We start from the raw sequence: 23,871 nt of genomic DNA on the forward strand, positions 1-23,871 counted from the left end.
CAATCATCTTTCCTAGGGTTTAGGATTTCAACATGGCGAAATTGGTGGTGGTGGGGGGGGTGGGGGTGAGGGGGGGTGAGGGTGGTGGTGTGTGTGTGAGAGAGAGATGCTTATAGCAGAATGTTTAAAGCAGTAAAACTATTGCTGAGATGAATAGTGCAATGCAATACTAAAATAACAGAAACAAAATAGAACAATTCCACTTTTATTTTGTTCCTACAGTTTTGATTAAGGAGAGTAATTTTGATCCTGGGAAGGATGGAACCAACACACTTAAAGGGAAATTAACACCCAAGAGGAAGTAAACTCTCTGAGACAGAGCTGCTCTTCGGTCTCCGATGAGCTTTGTTCCAGGGAGAAGAAAAATTTATAGACATGGCAGAAGAATATTGTTGTGTAATTTCTTTGGAATCTCGGATAGAGCAAAAAGATAGAAGATTGAAAGTGACAAATGCCCCAATTTCTGGAAGAGGGTAAAAATGAATTACAAAAGACTGGTGGGATTTATGGGTTAATCCCTGGCAAAGTTATAGAATGAATTGTATTTATAATGTTGTATTTAGAGAGGCATGTCTAGGAGGTAGGGTTTGATTATTAAAAACAAAGATTTAGGGCTGGGATGTAGTTAAGTGGTAAAGTACTTGCCTACCATGCTTAAGAACCTTGGTTGAATCCTTAGCACCACCAAAACAAAAACAGAAAGTAAAAAACAAAGACTTGAAATTTTGTTCTTGAATCTTAATTATTTCAAGATCTGCAGATGATGAAGATTTTGATGTTTGTAATAATGGCTAATATTGATTGAGAACTTCTTCTTTAGCACCAGGGATCGAACCCAGTGGTGCTTAACCACTGAGCCACATCCCCAGCCCTTTTTTATTTTTTATTTTGTGACAGGATTTCACTAAGTTACCTAGGGCCTCACTAAGTTTCTGAGGCTGGCCTTGAACTTGTGATGCTACTGCTTCAGCCTTCTGAGCCACTGGGATTGCAGGTGTGTGCCATTGTGCCCAGCCTTAATCGAGAGCTTTTAATGTCTTAGGAACCACTTCAAACGCATAAATGTATCAATTTATTTAATTGTCCCTAAATATCAGTGAGGTAAATCTAGGTCACAGGAAAGCAGTGTGCCTTGGTTCTGCATGGCTTTTGAAAAAGTTTTTATGCCATACAAATTTGTGAAAATGTGAGCAGAAAAGAATATTTATTTGAAGGTGAGTGTTTTTAATGCTTTTTTATACCAGTGGCCTGTAGGAAGATAGAGTTGGGCAAGTATTCTTTTATTGTTCTTATAAGAAACTCTTGATTAACAATAATAATTTATTTTTCCAAATGAACATTGGATTTATTTTATTTGATTCTAATAGAAACCAAACTGAAAATCCAACCAATTCCTTATCTCTCCTCACTCTCCACCAAATTTAAAACAACAACAACAAAAGAAATTCCAGCTAACCAACCAAATAAACCAAGAAAACTACACACCTTGATAGAATTATTATGAACATCTTAGGATGTCCATGTCTGTGTACATCTTTTATTTGTCTTTGGCATAAGTTCCTTGTAATGAAATTCTGCATCAAAGTATAAAAAAGTTTTTTTGATTTCTTATATCATTTGCCAAATTGTCCTGTTTTTAGGGATTTTGGCTTTAACCAGAAGTGAATAAGAATGCTTTTTTAGAAATTTTGATTAAAATTTCCTTAAACTTAGAATAAATTTGGAAGTCTATGACAACTTTTCTGAATTCAAACTACCTATCCAGGAACAGTTGCCTTTCTGGTCACATATATTATGCTGCTTAGCAAAGTTTTATTATAAATATCCTCAGAAGATGTAAAAGTATAAAAAATATCTTCAAGTAAACCTGGCATATTTCCTTACTAGTATTATTTTTAAGTTTTAACATTTAAAAAAATTGTAGCTACTGAAAATGGGATATTTTCACATTATATTTCTGAGTAATTATTGCTTTTAAGAAAACTATTGATTTTTGTATATTCATTGTGCATATGACAGCTGAACTTAATTGATTCTTATTCTTAACTTCAGAGACCCTGAAGCTGAGGACTAGAGTGTTTAATTTTCTTAAGTCATACAGTTGACCCAGTGGTGGAACTTGAGTTAAGCCTAATTTTCTGTAGCTTCACCGGTGATAATTTTTATGCACCTTATTGCTTACCAAATATATCAACAGAAATACAATTTCCAAAATAAGGGACTCTGTCCTGGTAAGGGTCCTGTTCAACTCTCAGCACCAACTTTTAACAGTGATACTGACATTTTAGAGAGTGTTTAGAATGTGCCTATGATCAAATGATCAGAATCCAGAAAATGAAGTTATATAAGCACCAGTAGTTGGAGCCATGATAGTTGGGTGAAAGGTGAAGGAAACCAGATTCTAGCACATCCTGTCAGAAATCTTAACCCAGAATGCTGTTCTCAAATGGAATAGGGTGTGGATCTCCCTGGTATTGGAAGCATTCCAGGAGAAGCTGAGTGCGTAGGTCCTAAGCATGGAGTGAAGAACATAGGAATATAAACAGAGACTTTCTGTTTTCTCTTGGTCCTATGGTATTTTGTGAATCTAACTTTAAAATACCCTATTTCTTAAGTAGCCATGGAAATTGGGCATGGTGGTTATCACAATAATAAGTCAAAAAACAAAAACTTTCTAAATCTCATTTCATTCTCTACTTTTAGTCTTCTTTCCCGACCTTACAATAAATTCTAAGAGAGCTCCAAATGAAGTCCAGTTTGTGTTCTACTCTTTTATTATCTTTTCTCATTTATTTTAATGAATAGTGACAAAATAGAACAAGGATAAAAAACAAACACAAAACAAACCCTTCAGTTATTAAGGGGTGACAGTAAGCTTGACCTGATTTTTAGTGTAAAAGCGATCTGTTAGCAGGTCAATCATTAGTGTTTCCCCTTCTCAGCTTGACTGTAATTGTTCATTACTTCATTTGCCCATCCACATGATGATATTGGTGCCCCAGCTCAGCTAGTGCTGAGCTCATGGTTGGAGAACTGTGAGAGATGCTAAGAGGTCTTGGTATTAAGAACTCCTGGCTGGAGGCTAGAGACTGTGCAATGGAGACAGATAGGGAGGATGTGACTAGGTCTTTCAATATTGCAAGATTTGAAAAATGACTTGGATTCCATCTCAGTCCTTTTAAGAAAAATAACAGACACTTCTGCAATGGCAACACATTCTCTTTTGCCCACTTCTACTCCTGGCAGGTTAAGGGAGGTGGGGGGACTGCAGTGGAGGTCTGATTTGAGTTAGAAAATGTGATTAAGAGAAGCAGAACCTCTAAAGGTTCTTCTCCTTGCTCCACTTCAAACTCTATCCATAAGAGTAAGCCACAGAAATCAAAGGAAATTCTGAGTCAGGTGAGGGTTGCAGTTTTGATGTTTATAAGAGTTTATTGGGATGTTGTGGTCAGAAAATCTGACAAACGGAAGAGGTTCTACCATTTAACTAATCATCCTTGGTCTTAGATTTTCCACATGTCCAATGGAGATGGCAACATTTGTTGCTGAAAATAGTCATAATAATCATAGGACTCTTTGGACACATGAGATAATAATTGTGAACATTTTTTTAAAGCCTAAATGCTGTGGAAGAATAGGTGTTGTTATTGTTGTCAGTAATCTTAGAATTCTTCTGCTTAAGAGATGCACTTTATATTCTAGGTTTGTTAGCACAGATCCATTAAGGAACAGCTGTCACAGCTCCTCTTACTGCACCGAATCACCCTGTCGATGACTGATGCAATGATACACTGAAAACTTGCTGCTTAGGACAGAAGCCAGTTTCTATTTCCATTCAGAGCTTCAGAGGATAACCCAGTTCCATGTCTTAAATGGCCTGACTGACTCCTCTTAGTCCTTAGGATTTTACGGAAAAGCTAAGGACAGCTCTCACTCTCCGTCGACTTGGTGTTTTAGGAAAATGTTCATCCCACGCTGTTCTGGGTGAGGGAACTTCTTAATGCAGTCAATTTTCACAGAGTCTCTCCACGAAATGACATCACTGCAGTTTAAGTGATTTTAAATATTTTTATTTTTAAAAAGGCTAGATGGTTTGAGACTAGAAATTGGGAATTAGGAAGTCCTGTTTTAGGTGCTCCATTTGCTTAGACTTCAGTTAAACATTTAGACTTTAATTTGTTTTAACACAGTTTTCTAAAGAAGCAGATTATTTTTTGACCATTCTGTAATGTTCAGAAAGTTCATGGTGATATTTTTTAGTGGAGTATCTAGTGAAGTAATATTATCATTCTGTAGCACACTGGAAAAACCTTCCCATGTTATCAAAGCAGTTTCCTTAATGAGCTATCAAAATTATTATACCTGGTCACATGGTCTCTTTTATGGGTGGTCTATTATGTTTGGCAAAGAAATGTGGCACAGCACATTTATTTGAAAAAATCTTTCCCTCTCTGGAAGAAACATGTAATCTTGGTACAGCACTGTGGAAATTTTGCCTAGCGTTATTGTTTGAATATTCTGGCATAGGGCTTCTTTATTGAGGAGATTGCTACATCTTCATTTACCATCTTCCTGTGGATGTCTTTGAATGCTCATGACAAATTAGAAGTTGTTTTTGTATCTTTGTCTTAACTATGAGACATGGTATGTAACAATGGTTCATTATGCACACTCTTAACCACTGGTAGTGCTTTAAGAAGTTCTTAGAACTCTACATAATACAATGGTCCAAGCAAAAGTAGTGGTCCAGGCTAGCTTGTTCTTGTTTCACTCTTTTGTTTGTGCAGGTAGAATGAATAGGAAGAAATACATATGGCTGGCCTAGAATACAGAGACAGGGTTGGCTTCTTGGGCAAGTGACCTGTAAAATCACATGGGGCACCATGCTCAGATGGGCCCAGCTCTTAGTTTTAGGCTTTGGTGTCACCATCCTGAAATTTTGCATATTTTTTGAACAAATGTTGCTGCATTTTCACTGTGTACAGGCCCTGAGAATTCTGTAGCAGGTTCTGTCTTTGGGTCATAAGATGTTTTATTGACTTTAAGAAGATCTCAAATATTGACCAAAAGAGAAGGAGATGAGGTGAAGGGAACCCATGTTAGAATAATTAGAACCCATCTGCATTTATGTTATTATTATAATATGGGTCTTTGAAAGGGAAGATTTCTGTTTTATGTCAAAAACTTCCTGCCTCCTAAATTCCTGTATTTACAAGTAAAAAAAAAAAAAATTCTTTGGGAGTGGAAAGAAATAGGGTGTGGATCCAGGGAAATGTGAGTTTTTTTTGTTGCTGCAATTGTTGTTTGTTTGTTTTTCTCTTGAGCAGCTTTGGTTGGCAAATGTTGCTCTATTGCTCAAATTCCAGGTTCAGGACTTTCTGTTGCTCTTTTCCAAAGGAAGGCAGTTGTAGGCAGGTGTTTCTACTTTTGATTTCTACTGTTGTCTAACTTTTGACAGAGTGCTCCCTCCCTTATAGCTATGTTCATTTGTTACCCCATCTGTGAAGCACACCCTGACCACTCCTCTTAAAATTGCCACCCACTCCCACCTTCACTTGGGAGGTTCCCAAGGCTCTTTATTTCTCTTCTTTCATATAAATGCATAAGGCTCCACACATAGGAAGTGCTTAACAATGATTAATTGAGCAAAGGCCCCCCCAATGTGCTACGTCACATTTCTTTGCCAAACATAATAACCCACCCATAAAAGAATGAGTTGATACACACATCCCTAATGGTTAAAGGTAGGCCTTGATGAGACTACAAATGGCAGCTATCTTGTTACCTGCCTGCTCAGTTGATTCTGTTCTCTGCAAATTGATTCTAATTCTCAGAATTCATCTCAGCTCAACCCTGGAACAGAACTGTTTCTGCAAGTCTGTGATTTCTAGATAGTTTCAGAACCAGGAGTTTTCCAGTTTGATCATTTCCATATTAGGAACAGTCTTTTCCAATGTCCCCATAGGAGGAGAGATAAGACAAGGTGTTCCTTGTGGAGGAGGATGTCAAGAGCACATAGAGTGGTCATCCTAAAAAGATCTCTCTGAGGGGAATCTACCCAGGCCTTTTTTACTATTCTTCATGCTTACTTCTACAGAATTCTTTAGAGATTCTGTGGGGACACATTCAAGCCTTCATCCCACTTCTTTCAAAATGCTGAAGACATTGATGTCATCAGTTCTAACGACCTTACAAGTGAATTTCAAATTATGACTTCAATAGCTCTCCCTTTATATCAGAATCAGCTATTTATTAAAATATGTACTAACTTGAATATAGCCTCGGGAGACTTTTTAGGCGTGAAAAATAATATTTAATCAGTTTGAAGCACTCCTTTTTAAAAAATATAGGTGCAAACTGAACTCTTTGGCAAAGGGGTATTTTGACCACAAATTTGCTAAGGGAAGAGTCGGTGCATGGATGAAGTAATGAAGAAAGAAGATCAAAGTAAGTAATTAAGTAGAGTGTATATTTGGTACTCCTACACTGAAGTACTTTCTTTTAAACAATTGTTTCTGTGTAGTTTTATAATTTTTGCCTTCACTGTCTTTAAATCTTCAAGAAGACTTCTGACTAGTCTAAAGTTCACTTTACAAATACAAGAAATGAATGGCATCACTACAGTAATTTAATTTTCAATTAGAGAGCCCAAGTGCCATATTCCATCTACTTAATTTATTTTTATTTTTAGAGGAAGCTTGTCACTTGTTTCTGTCAAATTATAGACCTATACGTTTATTTTTTCAGTTCTTTGAAAAGTGGAAATAATGACTTTTAAGGCACTTGAAACCAGGTGGAATAAATAGATGAGCAGAGATTATAATTCAAACAGATCTTAGAGTTTTAAAGTTTTTTTTTTTTTTCTTCCAAGGTGCAGTCTGTGAGTTGGTGTGTCTTGGTACATTAGGCAATTGCCTTCTGATTTTTTTTCTTGAAGTACATGGAAGTTATTTCAGTGTAGGAAAATGGTTAAGATGAAAGGATTGCCTCTGAGTGTTAGTCTAGGTCAGAGACTGTGAAGATTATAAGTACTTCCAAAAATGAAATAATCCTTGCAAGCTTCCTGGATACCATATATTTTCATTTTCCCAGGAAGAAAGGGAATAGTGAGGTGGTTTCCTGGGTAAGGCCAGGGTGGAGAAAGCTGGCACTTTCAGGGCCCCAGGAGGGAGGAGGTTGGTGTGTTGTTTCCATGGACACACTACTGCTCCATTTCCCCTCTAGGTGATGACCAATGTGACTGGATTTAGCCTGGTGAGGTGTAGGCGAATGGGAATTTGTTCCCATAAAGTTTTTCCATTTTTCCCTACAACTTTTATACAAGTATATTACTTCTAAGCTACAAGTACTTTGTGACCTTTGAAATTTTGCTTAATTCTTTCTACTGGGTGTGTTTAGGTTAATGGAATAATCCAAAAATTAGTTCTTTTTTTTTTTTTAAATCATCAAAAAAATCCATGTGTCTGTATATTTAGGAACTTACTACCCCCTGGACTGCTTTTAACTTATTAGGATCCTGCTTGCATTTGGACCCTCAGTGAAAATTCCTAGTCTTCCTGGATAACTGCATGCAGCCATATCTTTGGAACATGTGCTACTTCAGTATGAGTTTTAAGGTGCACTGGAGGTAGTACAGGCTTAACCTAGGGTATGCCCCAAATCAAAAAGGAAAATACAGAAGCATCTATTTTTACATTTCATTGAGGACATGATTTCATTTCATTAAGAGACAGAAGCATTCTAAAGAGCTTGTGATCATACATCTCACATAGTCCAGTAAAGCAACCTTTAGACGACAGCTGTAATGTAAAAGATCCATGCCAAAAACAACAGAGGGGAGTTCCTGTCCTTTCAAGCAGGACAGCTGAAATGGTGGTGGGGTTTTAACAGCAAAACAAAACAAACAACAACCCAAGCCAACGATTTCTGAAGAAAGGAAATATAATGATTAGAAGTTAGACATGTAAAAAAAAGTATTATCTTATGGAAGAGTGCCAGCCTTATCAATGGACTCCTGGTTCCTTACCACTGGCTAAGAAAACAGTTTAACGTATTGAATCCTTCCTAGGTGGAACTAAGACACTGTATCTATTTCATAAAAATCTTAAATTAGTTATGCTATGAGAATTTGAATTATTAGTTTTGCTATGAGAATTTGAAGAGACAAGAAAAACATCCTCCTTACCCACACTGATTAAGTATCAGTTTTTTAAAAAGTACTCATTTCTTCCTGACAGCTAATTTCAGTGGCAACAAAATATGAGAAATTAGGTGTTGATTTTCAAGGTTTTTTCCCCCGTAAAAAAAAGTGTATTAAAAGTTGCAACTAATGATAAATGATTGTGTTATGAATTTCCAGGTTACTGCCAAGTGCAGTGTTTAAAAAGTTTTTTTTTTAAATAGCTGAATCTTTTAAGAAAAGTAATCCATTTGTTTCTTTGACTCTTTCCCAGAACAAGCATAAAAAATGCACTATTTTTCTTCCCGGCATTAACGAAATATTTTCCAAATCCATTGCATGCACCACATTCCTCTATCAGGATCTTATTCAGTTTATGACTGTACTGGAAACTGATCTCTGAGAATTAATCTGATACATGCTTTTACCTACTTTTCTCTTGTTCAATGCTTAGCTTAAATATACCAACTTTCATTTTAATTGTTAGGCTTTCTGGAACATACTATGACACTACAAATAAAAAAAATTTCAGATCATTTGTTTTAATTCTTTTTCTCCTTCCCTTTTAAAAAATCCAAACTTTTTGCTGCATTCATTGCTTTAAAAAGTTTCCAAGCTGGGGACCTGCTTTTTGATCTAATGCCTGTCAATTAGAAATTAAAGGAGAAATAGTATTTTTAAGGTGTACACAGAAGCCGAATGATAGTTAACCAGACTGCCTTAAAAGCTTTTGATTGTTGTTTAAAACATAGAAACTGTCTGTGAAAATCAGGAACATTTGCCCTGAACTCAGGTTCTAAAGCCCAAGAGTTATAAAGGGTCACAAGGGTTAAGAGAAGCAGAGATGCATTCATGAAGGCTGAGGGATCTGTTTATCCACTGAGGGGGGCTCAGCAACAGGGACAGCTAGCAACCAGTGCTGTTCCTCTAAGCAACCACCTTAATGAGTTATAACCATATGCAGACTTACTGTGATGGCCTGGAGTCTTCCCTTCACAAGCTCAGCTTCTTCCATTCTACAAGTCAAGAGCAGGCAGACGCTGAAGGAAGTCCAAAGCTACCATAAATCAAAGAGCCTCCTTGGGGAGAGGCACGGAGGTGATAGAAGAGAAGCAGGGAGAAATCCACTCTTTGCACCAGGGAGAAATGGAGAAATTCCCGACTTGTCAGGAGCGTCTCTGAGCAGATGCACAGATCAGGCCAGACAGACACATGTAATGAGGGTGTGCTGGGGAGGCAGACGCTGAGGCTGCTGGCACGAGTTGACTGACAAGTTTGAACGGCAGCAGCACAAGCCCTTTTCCTTCAGGAGCTGCCAGCTCTTTGTTGTAATGTGCACAGTTAGCAAGGCACATTTTCTTATTAACTGTTCCTTACCCAATTCATTATTTTCCAGGATTGGCACAGGGAACCAATGCACTGTTTAATCAGACTGTTCTCCAGCAACACACAGCTGTCCCCGTATGCGTAGGTCTGTGTGTGTTTGCAGGAAGTTAGTTCACCTGCACTCTCACTCCAGGATTACAAAGAGAGAGAGTCTCACCTCAGTTGGACAGAAGTGCCAAGTCACTTATTTGTCTTTCTCCCTCTGTTTGGCTTTGAGCAATAATAGAAACTTCTATAGTTACTTTAGAACTTCACATAGTGGTAAATTTACATCAGGCTGTCCTCCTCTCCCACCTCCCCATTTGTAGCAGTTTGTTGGAGACTTTGGAATCTTAGGTCATGAAGAAATCAAAGGTGTTAAGGTGATGATATTAAAAAGCTGGCCCTCCAGGGGTGCTCAGTGCACTTTAAACAGCAAGTGCCATGCTCTGCTGGTGCCTGACTTGGATTTCTATGGAATGCAGTTCTTTCTTGGACCTCATTCAGAAATGGCACTCTGGGCTTCCATGAAGGTGCCCATTTTGACCTCACCAGTTACGCAAGAGAGAGGAGTGAGCCTTTGAAAGTGTGATGAGATGTTCTGTAACTGCTGGCAGCCCGACCCTGCGTGGACGTTCCCTTGCCCTTTAGAAAAAAGGAGTGAAACCCAGTGAAGCTCTTAGGTTGAAGCAGAGACCAGGAAACTTTGCAATTGACTTTGTTTTCTTTTCTGGGATAGTTCTTTAATTAAATTTGGATGCAGTCAACCCTAATTACCATCTACCTCATTATTACATGTTTGGATACTATCAAACACTTTCATATTAACAGCTGAAGAGTTTAAAAAGACAAACCAAACTTTGAACATAAGGTTTAATTTCCTTTGTTTCTGTTATTAATAATAGTAATGGCTAATATTTACTGAGCACTCTCTATGGGCAAATGAGTTACATCCTATTTATTGGACAAGGTGCTGAATAATAAATGTGTTATCCCTATTTAAAAATGAGGCAACAGGTTCAGGGAGGTAATTTTCCACATAGCTAATAAGTAGCAAAGTCAGGATTGGAACTTCAATTGTCTGGTCTTACAACAGCCCTTCATCAAGGTCTATCCAAGGGCACAGGCAAGGTAAGTCACAGGCTGATGCCTAAGTTACTCTTATGAAGAAGGGTTGAACCTGCTTTCCTCCTCCATCCAGCTCCCAAAAAAATTACAGCTGGTGTAAAACCCTCCAACAGAACCCTGTGGGATTCTCCTTTGCAGAAATTTAGGGGCCCTAATGAAATAAGATTTTCGTGTGTGTGTGTGTGTGTGTGTGTGTGTATGTACATATATACACACATATATATGTGTGTGTGTGCATATATATATATTTTTTTAGCTTCCCAATCCCAGAGCCCAATCCCAAGATGAAGCTCAGCAGTTTCAAGAGTCTGAAATTATACTTGGGTGTAGTTTATCTTTGTTTTTACATCCTCAAAAGACACACTTGGGGGGAATAGAGAGTACAAGAATTGTTTAGGCATGGGCCAAGTTTGCTACTATTGGATGGATATTTAAGCTTAAAAAAAAATCAAACCCTCAAAGCTTTCAATTTTGTTTATCTGCAGATCTTGGCTGAAATTAAAGACAAGAGAGTAGCAGTGGTAAATATCAGTCAGAACTGCATATCTGCTCCCCAGAACAGATGGGCAGTCCTCCAATTATTAATCTGGATCCTTTTCTAAAATCAAATTTTCCCTCAAATCTCATTTTTACTATAGGAAGTACAAAGTTTTCTTTTTTTTTAGTGTAAGTAAGACTAGATAAAATAAGAGGATCAGGGAATTAAGAGAGGAGCAAAGTTGTGTCAAGTAATTGGTATTGTCATGTGTTTGTTCATTTGTCTAGTTGATGCTACAAACACTTGCTAATATTTTTAAAGCAGGTGTTGTTCATTCATTCTGCACATATTTATTAAACACTTGTCCAGCTCTATGTTAAGTGTTTGGAATATATAAGTGAACAAAATTCCTGCTCTTTTGGAATTCATCTTGTGGTAGGCAGTAAAAGATAAATGTAATAAATAAGTAGAACATAATAGGTGAGAAGATGATTATGTTATTCTGAATCTTCTGAGAAACAAATGCCAAGGTGGGCTAAATGTGCAAAATTTTATTAGAGGAAATAAATATATGAGAGAAAATGTGGAGGAAGGCGATAAAGGCTGGGGAGGTATGGGAAATCCAAGTGGGGGAGAGAGGGAGAAAAGTTGTGTGGAAACAGCTTAATCAGCAGGGCAGTCTAAGAGATATTGGTAAGGTCATTAAAGAGTCCTGGAGCCAAAGTCAGCTTACCAGAGTGGTCCTATGTGTCCCAGGAAGGAGCCTACCTTAGCATTCTTGCCATGTTCAATCATTGCCTAGGAGCAGCCCCTGGAAAACACAGCCTGGATGCAAATGCACAGCCTGGATTTCGGAGTACACCATCTGAGACCCTTGTTCAATTTTACTTCTGTAGTTGGTTGTCTGAGAGGTACTTTCTCATGACAACCTCTGTGATAATGTTATGGAAAGAAAGAGTAAAGACTTCAATTTAGAATAAAGTCATTAAGATAGGTTCAATGAGACAGGAGTCTTTGAATAAGGTCTTAAAGGAGAGGTAGGAATTAGGCTACCAGAGCAAGAGCATATCAGGAAGATCTTGTGCAAAAGCTTCAGGGTGGGCCATCATTAGCACATTGTAGCATCAAGACTGGGGTGATTAGTCAAGGGGGAGGGCAGGAGGGGTAACAGGAGATGCTGCTGAAAATTTCACAGGTTCCAATTGATGCACAATCTTCTAGGCCTTTGAAAGGACTCTAGATTTCACTGTGTGGAGTGAGAAGCCACTGAGATGTTCTGAATAGGGAAAAGTTTTGCAAGGATGGAAAAAGAGACTAGGCAGGATGTCATTGCAATCCATGCGAGAGATGATGGTCAATTTGGTCTAAGGTGGGAACAATGAGGACGGTGGGCATTGATTAAACTGTGGACAGTTCATCCATAGTTTAATACTCTTGATAGAACCAACAGGGTTTCCTGAGATTGGATATAGAGTTGAAGAAAAAGAGAAGATTTTGAATAATTCTAAGACTCCAGATCTGAGCAAATGCAAGTTGCCATTATTTGAGATAGGAAATTTGGTGAGATTTTTGTTTTTCTTTCTTTCTTTCTTTGGATGAGGATGAATACCAAGAACTCGGTTTTCAATAAGTCATTTTGTTATCCATATGGCAATGTTGAATAGGCAATTGGATATGGAATCTGGAGTCGAGGAACAAAATATCAAAGTCTCTTATAAAATTTATTATATCTTTAGAAGTAAAATGGATCACAAAATATCTAGAATCATTTTTTTTCACAAAATATCATATTCTACTGAGCTAGAATCCATTAAATGTTAACTATGTATTCATGGACAAATCCAGCCTTTGTAAAACAGATAGATATTCAATAGAGCTTTGCCTGTTCTTCATTATCTTACTAAGCTGGCTTTACTAAATATTTTATTCTTTGACAACCAGAGTAAATGATGATGGCAAGAGTTAAAAGTTATAATTCCTTAGCTGACCTCATATCAGGAGTTCAGGGGTACGAGAGATTCTGAATTAGTGCCTCTTCTTACAATGCATTTACTGTCTGGTTGGAGAGGTAAGATACATATGTGAAGTAATTAAAGGAACAAATAGTGAACCAGATATTGTTATGCTCTGCTAAAACAAAGTGATGGCAATGGAGCTGCTTGAGGCTAGGATGGTGTGACATAGCAGTGGCATGTGGCACATAGAGTAAGTCCAAGAAAAATTAAACAAGGTAGAGGTTAATGTGAGTTGAAGGACAGCTACCACAGGGAAAACAGGATTTAAATGCGGAAAAGACATTTGTAAGCATAAAAGGGAGGGAAACATGATGTGGTAGAGGTCCGTGAAGGAGACTGTCCTGCCTGAAGTGGAGAGAAGAATTAGAAAGATTGACAGAAACACACATCTGTATGTAGAACTTGATGCTAAGGAAGTGAATGAGGGGAATGGGAGAGAAAAGATAAGATTCACAATTCAGGAGAATAAAACTGTCAACTTTTCTCAGAACACACAAAAAGAGGGAAATATTAGGTAAGAAGATCTATTTGGAAGGTAGGAAATGTGAAGTGTGAGTGCCTGTGGAAAAAATAATAAAAAAAATGCCATGTTCTATAAAAGAAAAGGTCATCAGAATTCTTTACAACCTTCAGAAGATATGAACCCAGAGGCCCAAAGTGCCTAGTTATGGTTTGAATGTCATCTCCAAATCTCAATTGAAATGTAATCACCATCTGGACATGGTAATGCATGCTTGTAATCCCATAGACTAGGGAAGGAGAATTGGAGGCTGAGGCAGAGAATTGCAAGTTCAAGTCCAGCCTCAGCAACTTATAGAGGCCCTAAGCAACTTAGTGAGACTCTGTCTTAAAATTAAAAAGAAAGAGAAAAAGAAAAATAAATTCAATTACCATTGTAAAATATTAAGAGGTGGGACCTTCAAGAAGTGTTTAGGTTCAGGGGTACCACCCTCAACTATGGATTAAGTGGATCAGACAGAGATCTGTAAGTCGGGTGATCACACATTTGACTAGAGAGGAAGCTGCTTTACTTTCATCTGGGGTGCTCTATTGTGGTAAGCCATTCTTAGACGGTGGCCGCCATTAGAAGATGGCGCCGGCTTCCACTGTGGCCTGTGATAAACAACTCCTTTTATGGAGAGTTGGCGCGCAATCCCTTACCACCCTATGAGAGAGATCCACGTGGCGGCTTAGGATTGGGATGCGGGGGGCTTTATTAAGCTGTGCTTGGGTGTGTCGGGCGGCGGGCGCTAGAAGATGATACATGACTCAAGGCCTGAATAAACTGTTGAAAGAAGAATCCTGTGTCGTGTTTCCCTGGCTGGCGAGGGGTCGCGACACTCTATGTAGTCAGGATCATGATATTATCATTTCTTTGTTAGATAAATTTGAGCTTCATGGTTTAGAGGGTAAATGGGCTTCAAGATGGTCTACAGTGCAGATGCTTATCTTACGTGAATTATCCATGGCTTTGGGTACAGTTGATCCCTCCTTCTGTTTTTCTTTCTTTGACTCACTTCCTTTACTCCTGCCTCACTCACTCAGTGCTCAATTGCTCGTGATTCTTCTCTATTGCCATCTCTTATTCCCTAGAGATCTTAGGAAGTTTTGCTCTAATGCTATTTAGATACCAAGACTTCTGGATTTATTTTTCTAGCTTAGACTGGAAATTAGGATCTTGGACTGTCACCTTTACCTGGAACTTACTTCCTCCAGACACCTGTACAACTCATTTCCTCACCTTTTTCAGATCTTTGCCCAGATGCCCCTTCTCAGTGAGGATTACCTTGACCACACTGTATAAAACCACAAACCCCTCTGCAATACCACCAAACCCCTTCACCTTGTTCTATTTTTCCCATAGCCCATATGTTTTCTATTATACTGTCAATGTACTTCTGTTATTTATTGCTTGTCTTCTTTCACCAGAATACCATGTCCATACAGAGTTTGTATTCTAAGCCATTAGAAAAGTCCTGATAGTTAATGGACACTCAACAAATAATGGTTGACATTATTTTATTATAAAGGATGACATCATGATCTGAGATCTTTCAATATGTCGGGTGCTTTATAGGCTTACTTAATGGGTTGGGAAGGTTTTTTTTAATACTTTTATTTTTAGTTGACACCTACTAGTTGTACATATCTATGGGGCACAATGTGATATTTGTTTCAATACATGCATGTATTGCATAATGATCAAATCATGGTAATTAGCCTATTTATCACCTCAAACATCTACCATTTCTCTGGGGAGAGAAAATTAAGGATCTTCTTTTTTGTCTATCTTATAATATCTAATATAATATTATTAAATATAGTCACTCTGATGTGTAATAGAATATAGAAACTTATATGGCCCAGGAAATTGACATTCAAAAAGATTAACTAACCTACTAAAGGGTTATAGATACAGTAATCAATGAAACTAGGATTTAAATCTAGGACTGTCTGGTCCCAAATCTCCATGTCTGTATTCTAAACCATCCAACCTCCAATTTTCCTTAGTTGTAATGAGACATAGCACAAGATTTAATCACATATTATTATTAGATGCATAGAATAATGCATTATGCATTACATGCAAATGTGATCATTTTGTTGATTTTTCTATTGATTTTTAAGACTGGACACAGTCTATAACCATTTTTCCTTAGAGGTTTGTTCATGGATTAGACCATAACTTTTCTGAAAGTGAAATATTCCAAAGGTCTATCAATACAAAAAAAAAAATCTAACAAATAGTAGGACAGTGTTTGTGGTTAAGCCGTTGCTTTCTCTTTGAACATCTATATAATTCTTTCAGGCTGAATCTCTCAGAGGTCAACAAGTGCTCCATTTAGTGGAAAAGGATATTTAATTAAACCAATTGTTTGACTTTTAGAGATAAAAGATGCAACTGTTTTTGAACAGAGCCTCAGTTATCCAATACCATATCAAAACTTGGTACTGGGGATTAAACCCAGGGTGCTTTACCACTGAGCCACATCACCAACCCTTTTATTTTTTTAATTTTGAGACAGAGTCTTGCTAAGTTGCTCAGAGCCTCAGTAAGTTGCCAAGGCTGGCCTTGAACTTGCAATTCTCCTGCCTTGGCCTCCTGAATCACTGGAATTACAGGTGTGTGCCCCTGAGCCCAGCAAGATTTATGTCAATATTTAACATATTTGTGACCTTGTATTTTAGTTCCCTCTTCCTCAGCTTACAAAGGAACATAAAAATAATAAGTGTCATAGCAAACATGACTTTATCTCAGCTAGAGAAGGGGCTGGGAATGTAGCTCACTTTTCTAGCAGGTGTGAGGCCCTGTGCCACAATCCCACCAAAAAATAAAAACAAAAGCAAACTACAGAAAAAGCTGGAGGTCAAGCAGTCCATAGTTATCATTCCATGAGGATCAAGTACACTGATGTTTCAGCACAATGCGTTTTCCTCTATAAATTTACTACGCATACGTGCAGATCTTGTGGCATTCACACCCCTGTACAATGCGCACTAGAGAGCAGGATAAAAGTGACCCGCTAGGTTTAGCTCTAATGCATTTGTTTAGAGTGAGAGCATTGCTGAGGACATTCGCCTTATTCACTTTCCTTCCTTTGTTAGCAGGGTAGGGTAGCCGCCCTTCCCTCAGCATTGTTTTTGGGTTTGGGTGTTTTCAAAAATGCTGTTCCATCTGATACCTTCGCTGGATACTTTTTTTTTAGCCAGTCAATTCAAAATGATATTTAAGGTATTTGAACCAAAAAATGTTCCTGAAACCAAAAGTATTCAGAATGGTACCCATGATATATGATACCACACACTAAACTGTATGTTTAAAATTATCCAGATCCTTCTGTGTGTGTACTCAGCTGCTTTTTGAACTTGAAAAATTCAATCTTTCTTTGCTTTTTGTTTTGCAAAGTTATTTCTACTTTTCCCCCATAAGTTTGTCATTTGAGTTTAAAGGGTAACTGATTTTAAGTTCTAGTATTTGAGTAGTTGGTAATTTTTGTCCTAGATTTGCAAAAAGAAAAATATTAAATGGGGTCCCTTTTCCTTATTGAAATTGTTACATTCCTTTTTCCCCTTTCTTCTTAAAGTCTAATCAGGTTTTGTTGGCATAGCAAAATAAATACTTGTATTTATGTTGGGATCATAAATACAAATAGAGAAATGAAACTGGTCATGGAGGAGCTATCTTTTCCATGAAGAAGTTGTTGATTCCACAGCTCTACTCGGCTCCCAAATTTGGGCATGGGGATTTCTGGTGCTAATATTTGGATCTCAAATACTTTTATTCCTCAAGAGTTTCAAAGGACACTTTGTTTATGCACAGGATTGCAATTCGGGTATTAGATATGGAATTGTAAAGGTGTGTCACCACTAAATGGAAGCCTGGCATTATGAGTCCTTATCATTTAATCTTTCATCTACCCATGCATCACACATTAGTTAAACATCTGCTGACATGTAACCAGCATCATGCTATGTGCTGGAGACAAAGAGAAATAAGAAAATGTGCTCTTTTTATTAGAGAGGTGAGGAGGTAAACAGAAGACAAGTAAACTCTTGGAGAAAAGTGAAAGGTGTCCAAAGTTAGCTTCTGGGCAGAGGGAAGACCAGCTTCCACTCACTCATGCTGGCTGAGAGGACCACTGAGCTGTGTTTTAGATGTGGACACATAGAAGCTAACTAATTAAGAGAATGAGTCAAAGGTGGAGGTAGTGAAGCAGAAGGGACATTGTACAGTCATAGCCCCTCATTTTCTATGTCATCATAGACAAGGTGAATAAACTTTATAGGTATAGATTCTCTAGAAGATGACAGGTTGACATACTACCAAATTGTCACATAGAGGTTTATAAATTCCCAGTTTGTTTTATAAGGTACGTAGTACTTAAAGACCACACACACTCACACACACACACACACAATCAATATATTTGTATCTCTGTATATTTATTAATGATCCTTAACTAGGTCATGGACATCAAATCTTTAATCTTTTCCATACATTAACAACTGTTGGTGATTCCAGAATCAGAGACATGGGCTTATTTTTAAACTTTTCTATTTGTAAGTGGAGTATACTGGGGAATATTGGTTGATATGTCAAAGAGTATTTCTTCAGGTGTAAACTGGTGGGAATAATGATTTCTTACAAATTTTTTACAGCAATATTAAATGAGTACTTAGTTTAACCTGGTCATGAAGCATAATAGCTGCTTTCTTTGAAACTATATTAAATCTTACAGTCACATTGTTGTTTCTTTTGGTGTCTTCACATTTGCTGCATGAATCTTTTACACATATGACCTAATACTGTAATTGACTTATTCTAGAGAAAGACCAGCCTCTTCCTTCCCCATGACAAAGAAGCTATTGGATATCTTCATTTCCAACCTAGGAAAATTGAGGCAAGATGGCCAGACTTGGGCAGGGCACCGATTCATCAGATGGTAACACTCCCTGTCCAGCAGACTTTCCATTAGGCTGACTGTGGAAATCATGGAAAAACGTCGTCTGATTCTTTGTCATTATGGAAATAGTCTATAAGCTTATCCAATTAGAACAGCCTCTGGGCTGAGCCATCACTCTAAAAGCTAGGGTGTGATCTAGTTATGTTAAAGTGGATTTACATGGCAGAGCGAGCAAGGAGCCAGCTGTCAGTGTGTCTGCCCTTCAGCCCATTTCACTATTAAGAGTGAGGGCTCTGAGGCTTTGCTGACTGACAGATTTGGTTCCAGATAATTGTAATTCTAGCTTGAAGATTTTGGGAATTACATGTTTAGAAAGATGCCAACTAAAAGTTAACTTCCAAAATATTTAATGGGTCTCTCTCTGGAGACATGGATGCTTTGCCAGTGTTTATTGTATGTCATAAGTGAGCCTTTAAAAAGGAACATAAGAAATAATAAAAAAAAAACCCAAACATCTTATGTTTAGAAGTTTTGCCTTATTTTAACATTAAAACAAAACTTGGATACTTCATCATTAGATCCATCATACAAGTGAAATTCTTTTGTGTGCATACCCTGTATTTTCCTTCCCACCTTATCCCTCCTTCTGCTCCTCTCTTTCCCTCTTCTCTCTTTCCGTTTCCTTTTTGGTGAGATTCTAAGTGTAGGAGTTAGATTGCTTAATGTGTGCTCAGGGCAAAGACGGAAAGAATTGCATTATGTAGTCATGCAGTGGTGTGGGTGGGGTGAGATTTAAAAAAACAAAACAAAACACTAAGTTCCAAAAACTAGGATTGCCACAATAGATCTGTAGGGACCTTTTTAGAGCTGCAGGTTAACTAGAAATCTTACTTCCTCAGCAATTTGAAGGCTTAGAACATAGCCAGATAGTGACAGATGTAGCTGCTCCTTTTTACCCGTATCAGTTGTCCATCACCCACTTTTAAAAAACATCAGCAATACAAATCTTTCTTTGTATATGTTTAATTTTAATCTTAGAGCATAAAAATGTTTTCAGAAGAAAACTTGAAGACTATTTAAGTGTAAGTTTCCTTCCCAGTGAAATTCCAAAGAGCAGGCTGCTTTCTTCCTCATGGACCTTTGAATTCTTAAAAAATGAAATCTGAAGCTATTGTGGTACCCCCATAGTAACCAGCCCTTTAAAAGTAGTCCCTGAATAGAGTAAGAATAGTAATTCATTTGGGAAACAAAGGTCAAGCTAGATGAATATCTCTGGCTAATTTTGTCCACAGCTTTATTAACTTACTGTGCTTTGACCATTTGACAATTTGATTTTATCAAGCTCTATTCTTATTGCCTTCCTTTATTTACATGTGTCTTTTAGAAATGGATATGAATGAAATAAAAATCTCAACTGCTTAGGGTGTGGGGCAGGTCCATTTTCCTTTCTTTGAATTTACTAACTCTGTCTTTGTGGGGAATCAAGAAAGAGTATCTTACTATGGCCTAGTGGATGATTATATTTCTGGGAGCTACTGAAGGTAGAAAGCTTCTTGAGCAATGCAAACACCTTGGTTTTGTGTTGAGCTTTGTGTGACTGCTGGGTCATCTCCACCTTCCCACAAATCTACCAAATGCAAATGTACACGCTGACAATGGAAAGCAAACAAATGGTATGCATTAGGTACACAAGTGTGGGAAAGGTACAGAGGCTGTCATAAGCCATTACAAATGGTAGCCTCCAAATGCCAAGCTATTTATAAAGAGGAGAAGCCGTGACTTCCTAACACAGGGCCTGAAATAAAGACGGGTTTGTCCACAAAAAAGAATGTAACTATTCAGTTCTGTGCATTTGTTTATTGATGATCTCTTTTTCCCTTACGTCTTGACATTCCACCAGAGCAGACTTGATGATCTCCCCTTGGGAAACAACTCTGAGTTTAGCTTTATTTACAAGCTCCATTATACTACAGAGCGAAATGTTCTAGCTAATAGAATAGATGTTACATGGCAGCCCACTGACCTCTCTATTTGGGAGAAATATTCACTCCTACAGAGAAGTCCTAAATGTTAGCTGATTCATATTCAATTTTTTTTCTTTCTTTTTTTTTTTTTTTTTGCTGAAACTCAAGCTACCAACTTTAGTTGACTTCTTTGTTTTTTAATCAGTAGGTGTTTTCTCTATTTCATGTAAGATTTGTCAGTAAATGAGGAATTTTGGACTACTAATCTGAGCTTTCATATTCCTTACCTTCATTTGCTTCCAAGGCACCAAGTTCACGTTAAAAGTTTCACCTTTGCAGGAAAACTGTGGTGTAGGGTAGGAGGAAACCTAATCTGCACACTCCTGAGGGGGATGCTATATTTTCAAGGCATTTGCCAGTGGGAGTCAAGGAGAAATAAGGAGATAATTGTGGAACTGATCCTTTATCCCTGGTACTCTGGGAACCTCTAGCAACATCCTGAATAGAGAACTCATCTTGATAAAGGATATTGTTGAAAAGACGCATACCTGAGTCTGGGAAACTGCTCAGTTATTTGGGAGGAGTACTTTTAAGTGTATGAGCCCAGTGTCTGATTTTAATGTGAAGGAAACTGACTTTAGTTCTGAGAAGAAAGAGCTGTAAAAATCAACAGAGGATACTTTCCTTCTAAAACACTTCTAAAGACCAAGCAAGACAGGATGCCTCAAGTTGGTAAGCAGCCCTAAGCAGGAGTAAGTGGAGAACAGAGAGAAGGAGACCAGCATGATTGAATGAACAATTGCTATAGAAGAGGTCACCATTGAATGGATAGAGAATTCCAGCAAAGGACTAGGAGAGTGTGGGAGCCTCTTGGGACTGAAAGGACTTCGACTTTTAGGAGAGGTGTGCCTTCGCAGGCTATGAGTTTGTTAGGATTTGGATGTGAGGTGTCCGCCAATCGCTCACGTGTGAGACAATGCAAGAAAGTTTGGAGGAGAAATGATTGGGTCATACCCTTAACCTAATCAGTGAATTAATCCCTGATGAAATTAACTGAGTGGTAACTGGAGGCAGGTGGTATGGCTGGAGGAAGTAGTTCATTGGGGACATGGCTATGGGGTATATATTTTGTATCTGAAGAGTAGAGTCTCTCTGTCTCTGCTTTCTGATCATCATGTGAGCTGATTTTCTCTGCCACACTCTTCTGCCATCATGTCCTCACCTCAAGCCCTGAGGAATGGAACTGGCCTTCTATGGACTAAGGCCTCTGAAACTGTGAGTCCTTAAGTAAACCTTTCCTCCTTTAGAGTTGTCATATAGGGTCTTTCAGTCGCAGCAGTGAAAAAGCGGACACACTCTCACCATGATGTTCTGCCTCACTTTGAGCCTGGAGAAATGGAACTTGCTGTCTATGGATAGAGACCTCTGAAACCCTGAGCCCTTAATTAAACTTTTCCTCTCTAAAATTGTTCTGGTCAGATCCTTTTAGTCACAACAGTAAAAAAGCTAAGACAGAGCTCAACATGCAAAAATTAATTGCAGTTGGATGTTTAGGACTGGATTTGGGAAAGACCTTTCATTGTGCAGTGGCCATTGCAATAGTAAGATGTAAATTAAACACTACAGATAACAAAAATGATTTGAAGAAAAACTTGGATTTTCTAAAGTCATTTGGATAAAGTGTTATTATAACAGCTGAGAGTCCTTGCTTCCCACAGCAATATTATTGCAGCTTTTATTTCTGTTCTTGTCAATAGCTCTTGGTTCTTTTCACCAAACCAAGAAGTGCTAACACATTTAGAGCTTGTAGTCAACATTCTGACTCAAGCAGCATGCATAATTAATCCCATATCATGGCCAGTTTCATTTTTTCCTTTTCATCCAAATGTGCATAAAATTCTTGGTGGCTGCCTCTATGGATCCTCACTATTTAAATGCAGCCCATTTTGTCCACCCCGTTCCACCCTTCCTCCCTTTAACCACAGAAAACATAACTAATTATGTTTCTCGGGGAAAACGTAACTAAATGAGTCTAGGTAGATTTAGTAGTTTATCACCTTTCCAGGTGTTTAGGTCAAATGAATGATATATTTAGTGGGGAAAACACTTCCCACAGTCTAAAATGGAATGCGAGCTTAATCAAGCATTCATGCTTTACTGAGTGGCCAGTACTGCTAAAAAAAAGTGATCCTTTCCCTAAGGAAGCAGCTTGAAATCAGTAGGCCTGCTATGGAAATTTTATTCTACATACCACCTGTGTGCTAGCTGGTCATTTGTGTGTGCCTGTGTGGTTAGTTTGAAAGGATGGAATTACTTGGAGTTGCTGGGAATCATATGTTAACTTCAAGTTCTGTTCACAGGATGAAACCTTTCAGTGCCATTCACCTTAAGATCATTATTGCTGTGGCCTGGTTAATTTTATGCCTTCAACAAAAATTTATAGTGCACCATGAATCAGGTACTGGATAAGGTTGGGGTAGAAAGCTGAGCAACATGGGCATGTGTCTGCTCTCTTGGACCTTAGATTTTGTGGTGAAAGACAAGAGAAAAGTGAACAAAGTTCTGGATTAAATGCTATAGAGAAAACAAAGCAGGGTTTTTAAGAGGTTTAATGGTTAGGGCTTGGGGGGCGATGGTGGGATGTGCTGTTAACTTAGAGAGGTCAAGGAAGCCTTTCTGAGGAGATAACATTTGAATTTTTCCGAGCTGAAAACTTGGCTTCTTTCTGAAGCAGATTCCTCTTTTCATAGTTATGGACTTATAAATTTTAACTAAGTTCTTTGTTATGATTTGTTCCTTATAAGTTATGCAAACATTTTTTTTCTTTTGCCCTGTAAACACTTAATGAGCATGAAAATTGAGCATAGAGAAGAATTTATTTTCTTTAAAAAATTAGACTAAATATCTCACAACTAGGGGAGATCGCCTCCAGGTAATTGGTGGTACTTTAAGAAAAGAAAAAAGAAAGACTTACGATTTTTATAGTCAGGCTCCAGCTATAAGCATAATTATTTCAGAGATAATAAATTCCTCTCCCCAATGAGAAGTGACTTTCCTTTTAGTAATTCCATGGGCTTATGTCTTTTTGAAGGCTTCCCACTCAAAGAAATTACTAAAGAATTTATCTCAGTTCTGCAGAAGTGGTCTACATGAAAAGAGAAATAATTTAGGTAATTCTTACATTTAACAGAGCCAACAGCTTCCTCAGAAAATGCATCTCACCCAGTGTCTTCACTGTCAAATCAAACGATCTTTTTTTTTTTTTGTCTTTATTCACTTCAACCAGTTACATGGGCATTGGATTCTGGGGTGAGCCTCTGGAGTTAGAGTTGTTGTA

At 37.9% G+C, this 23,871-nt stretch overlaps 1 protein-coding gene across 2 annotated transcripts in view; it reads right to left on the minus strand.

Moving 5' to 3' along the window:
• The window catches only part of Palmd (palmdelphin), a 46,239-nt gene extending 36,304 nt beyond the window's left edge, over nt 1–9,935 (minus strand). The window contains exon 1 of one of the 2 annotated variants that reach the window (XM_015500849.2): nt 9,150–9,935. In XM_015500849.2, coding sequence (XP_015356335.1) covers nt 9,150–9,194 — 45 coding nt within the window. In that variant the 5' untranslated portion in view covers nt 9,195–9,935. The remainder of the gene's footprint in view (nt 1–9,149) is intronic. The other variant, XM_048814392.1, reaches the window with a different exon arrangement.
• Nucleotides 9,936–23,871: the final 13,936 nt, after the last annotated feature.

The sequence above is a fragment of the Marmota marmota genome, unplaced genomic scaffold (assembly GCF_001458135.2).
Source record: "Marmota marmota marmota unplaced genomic scaffold, marMar, whole genome shotgun sequence".
Lineage (NCBI taxonomy): Eukaryota > Metazoa > Chordata > Mammalia > Rodentia > Sciuridae > Marmota > Marmota marmota.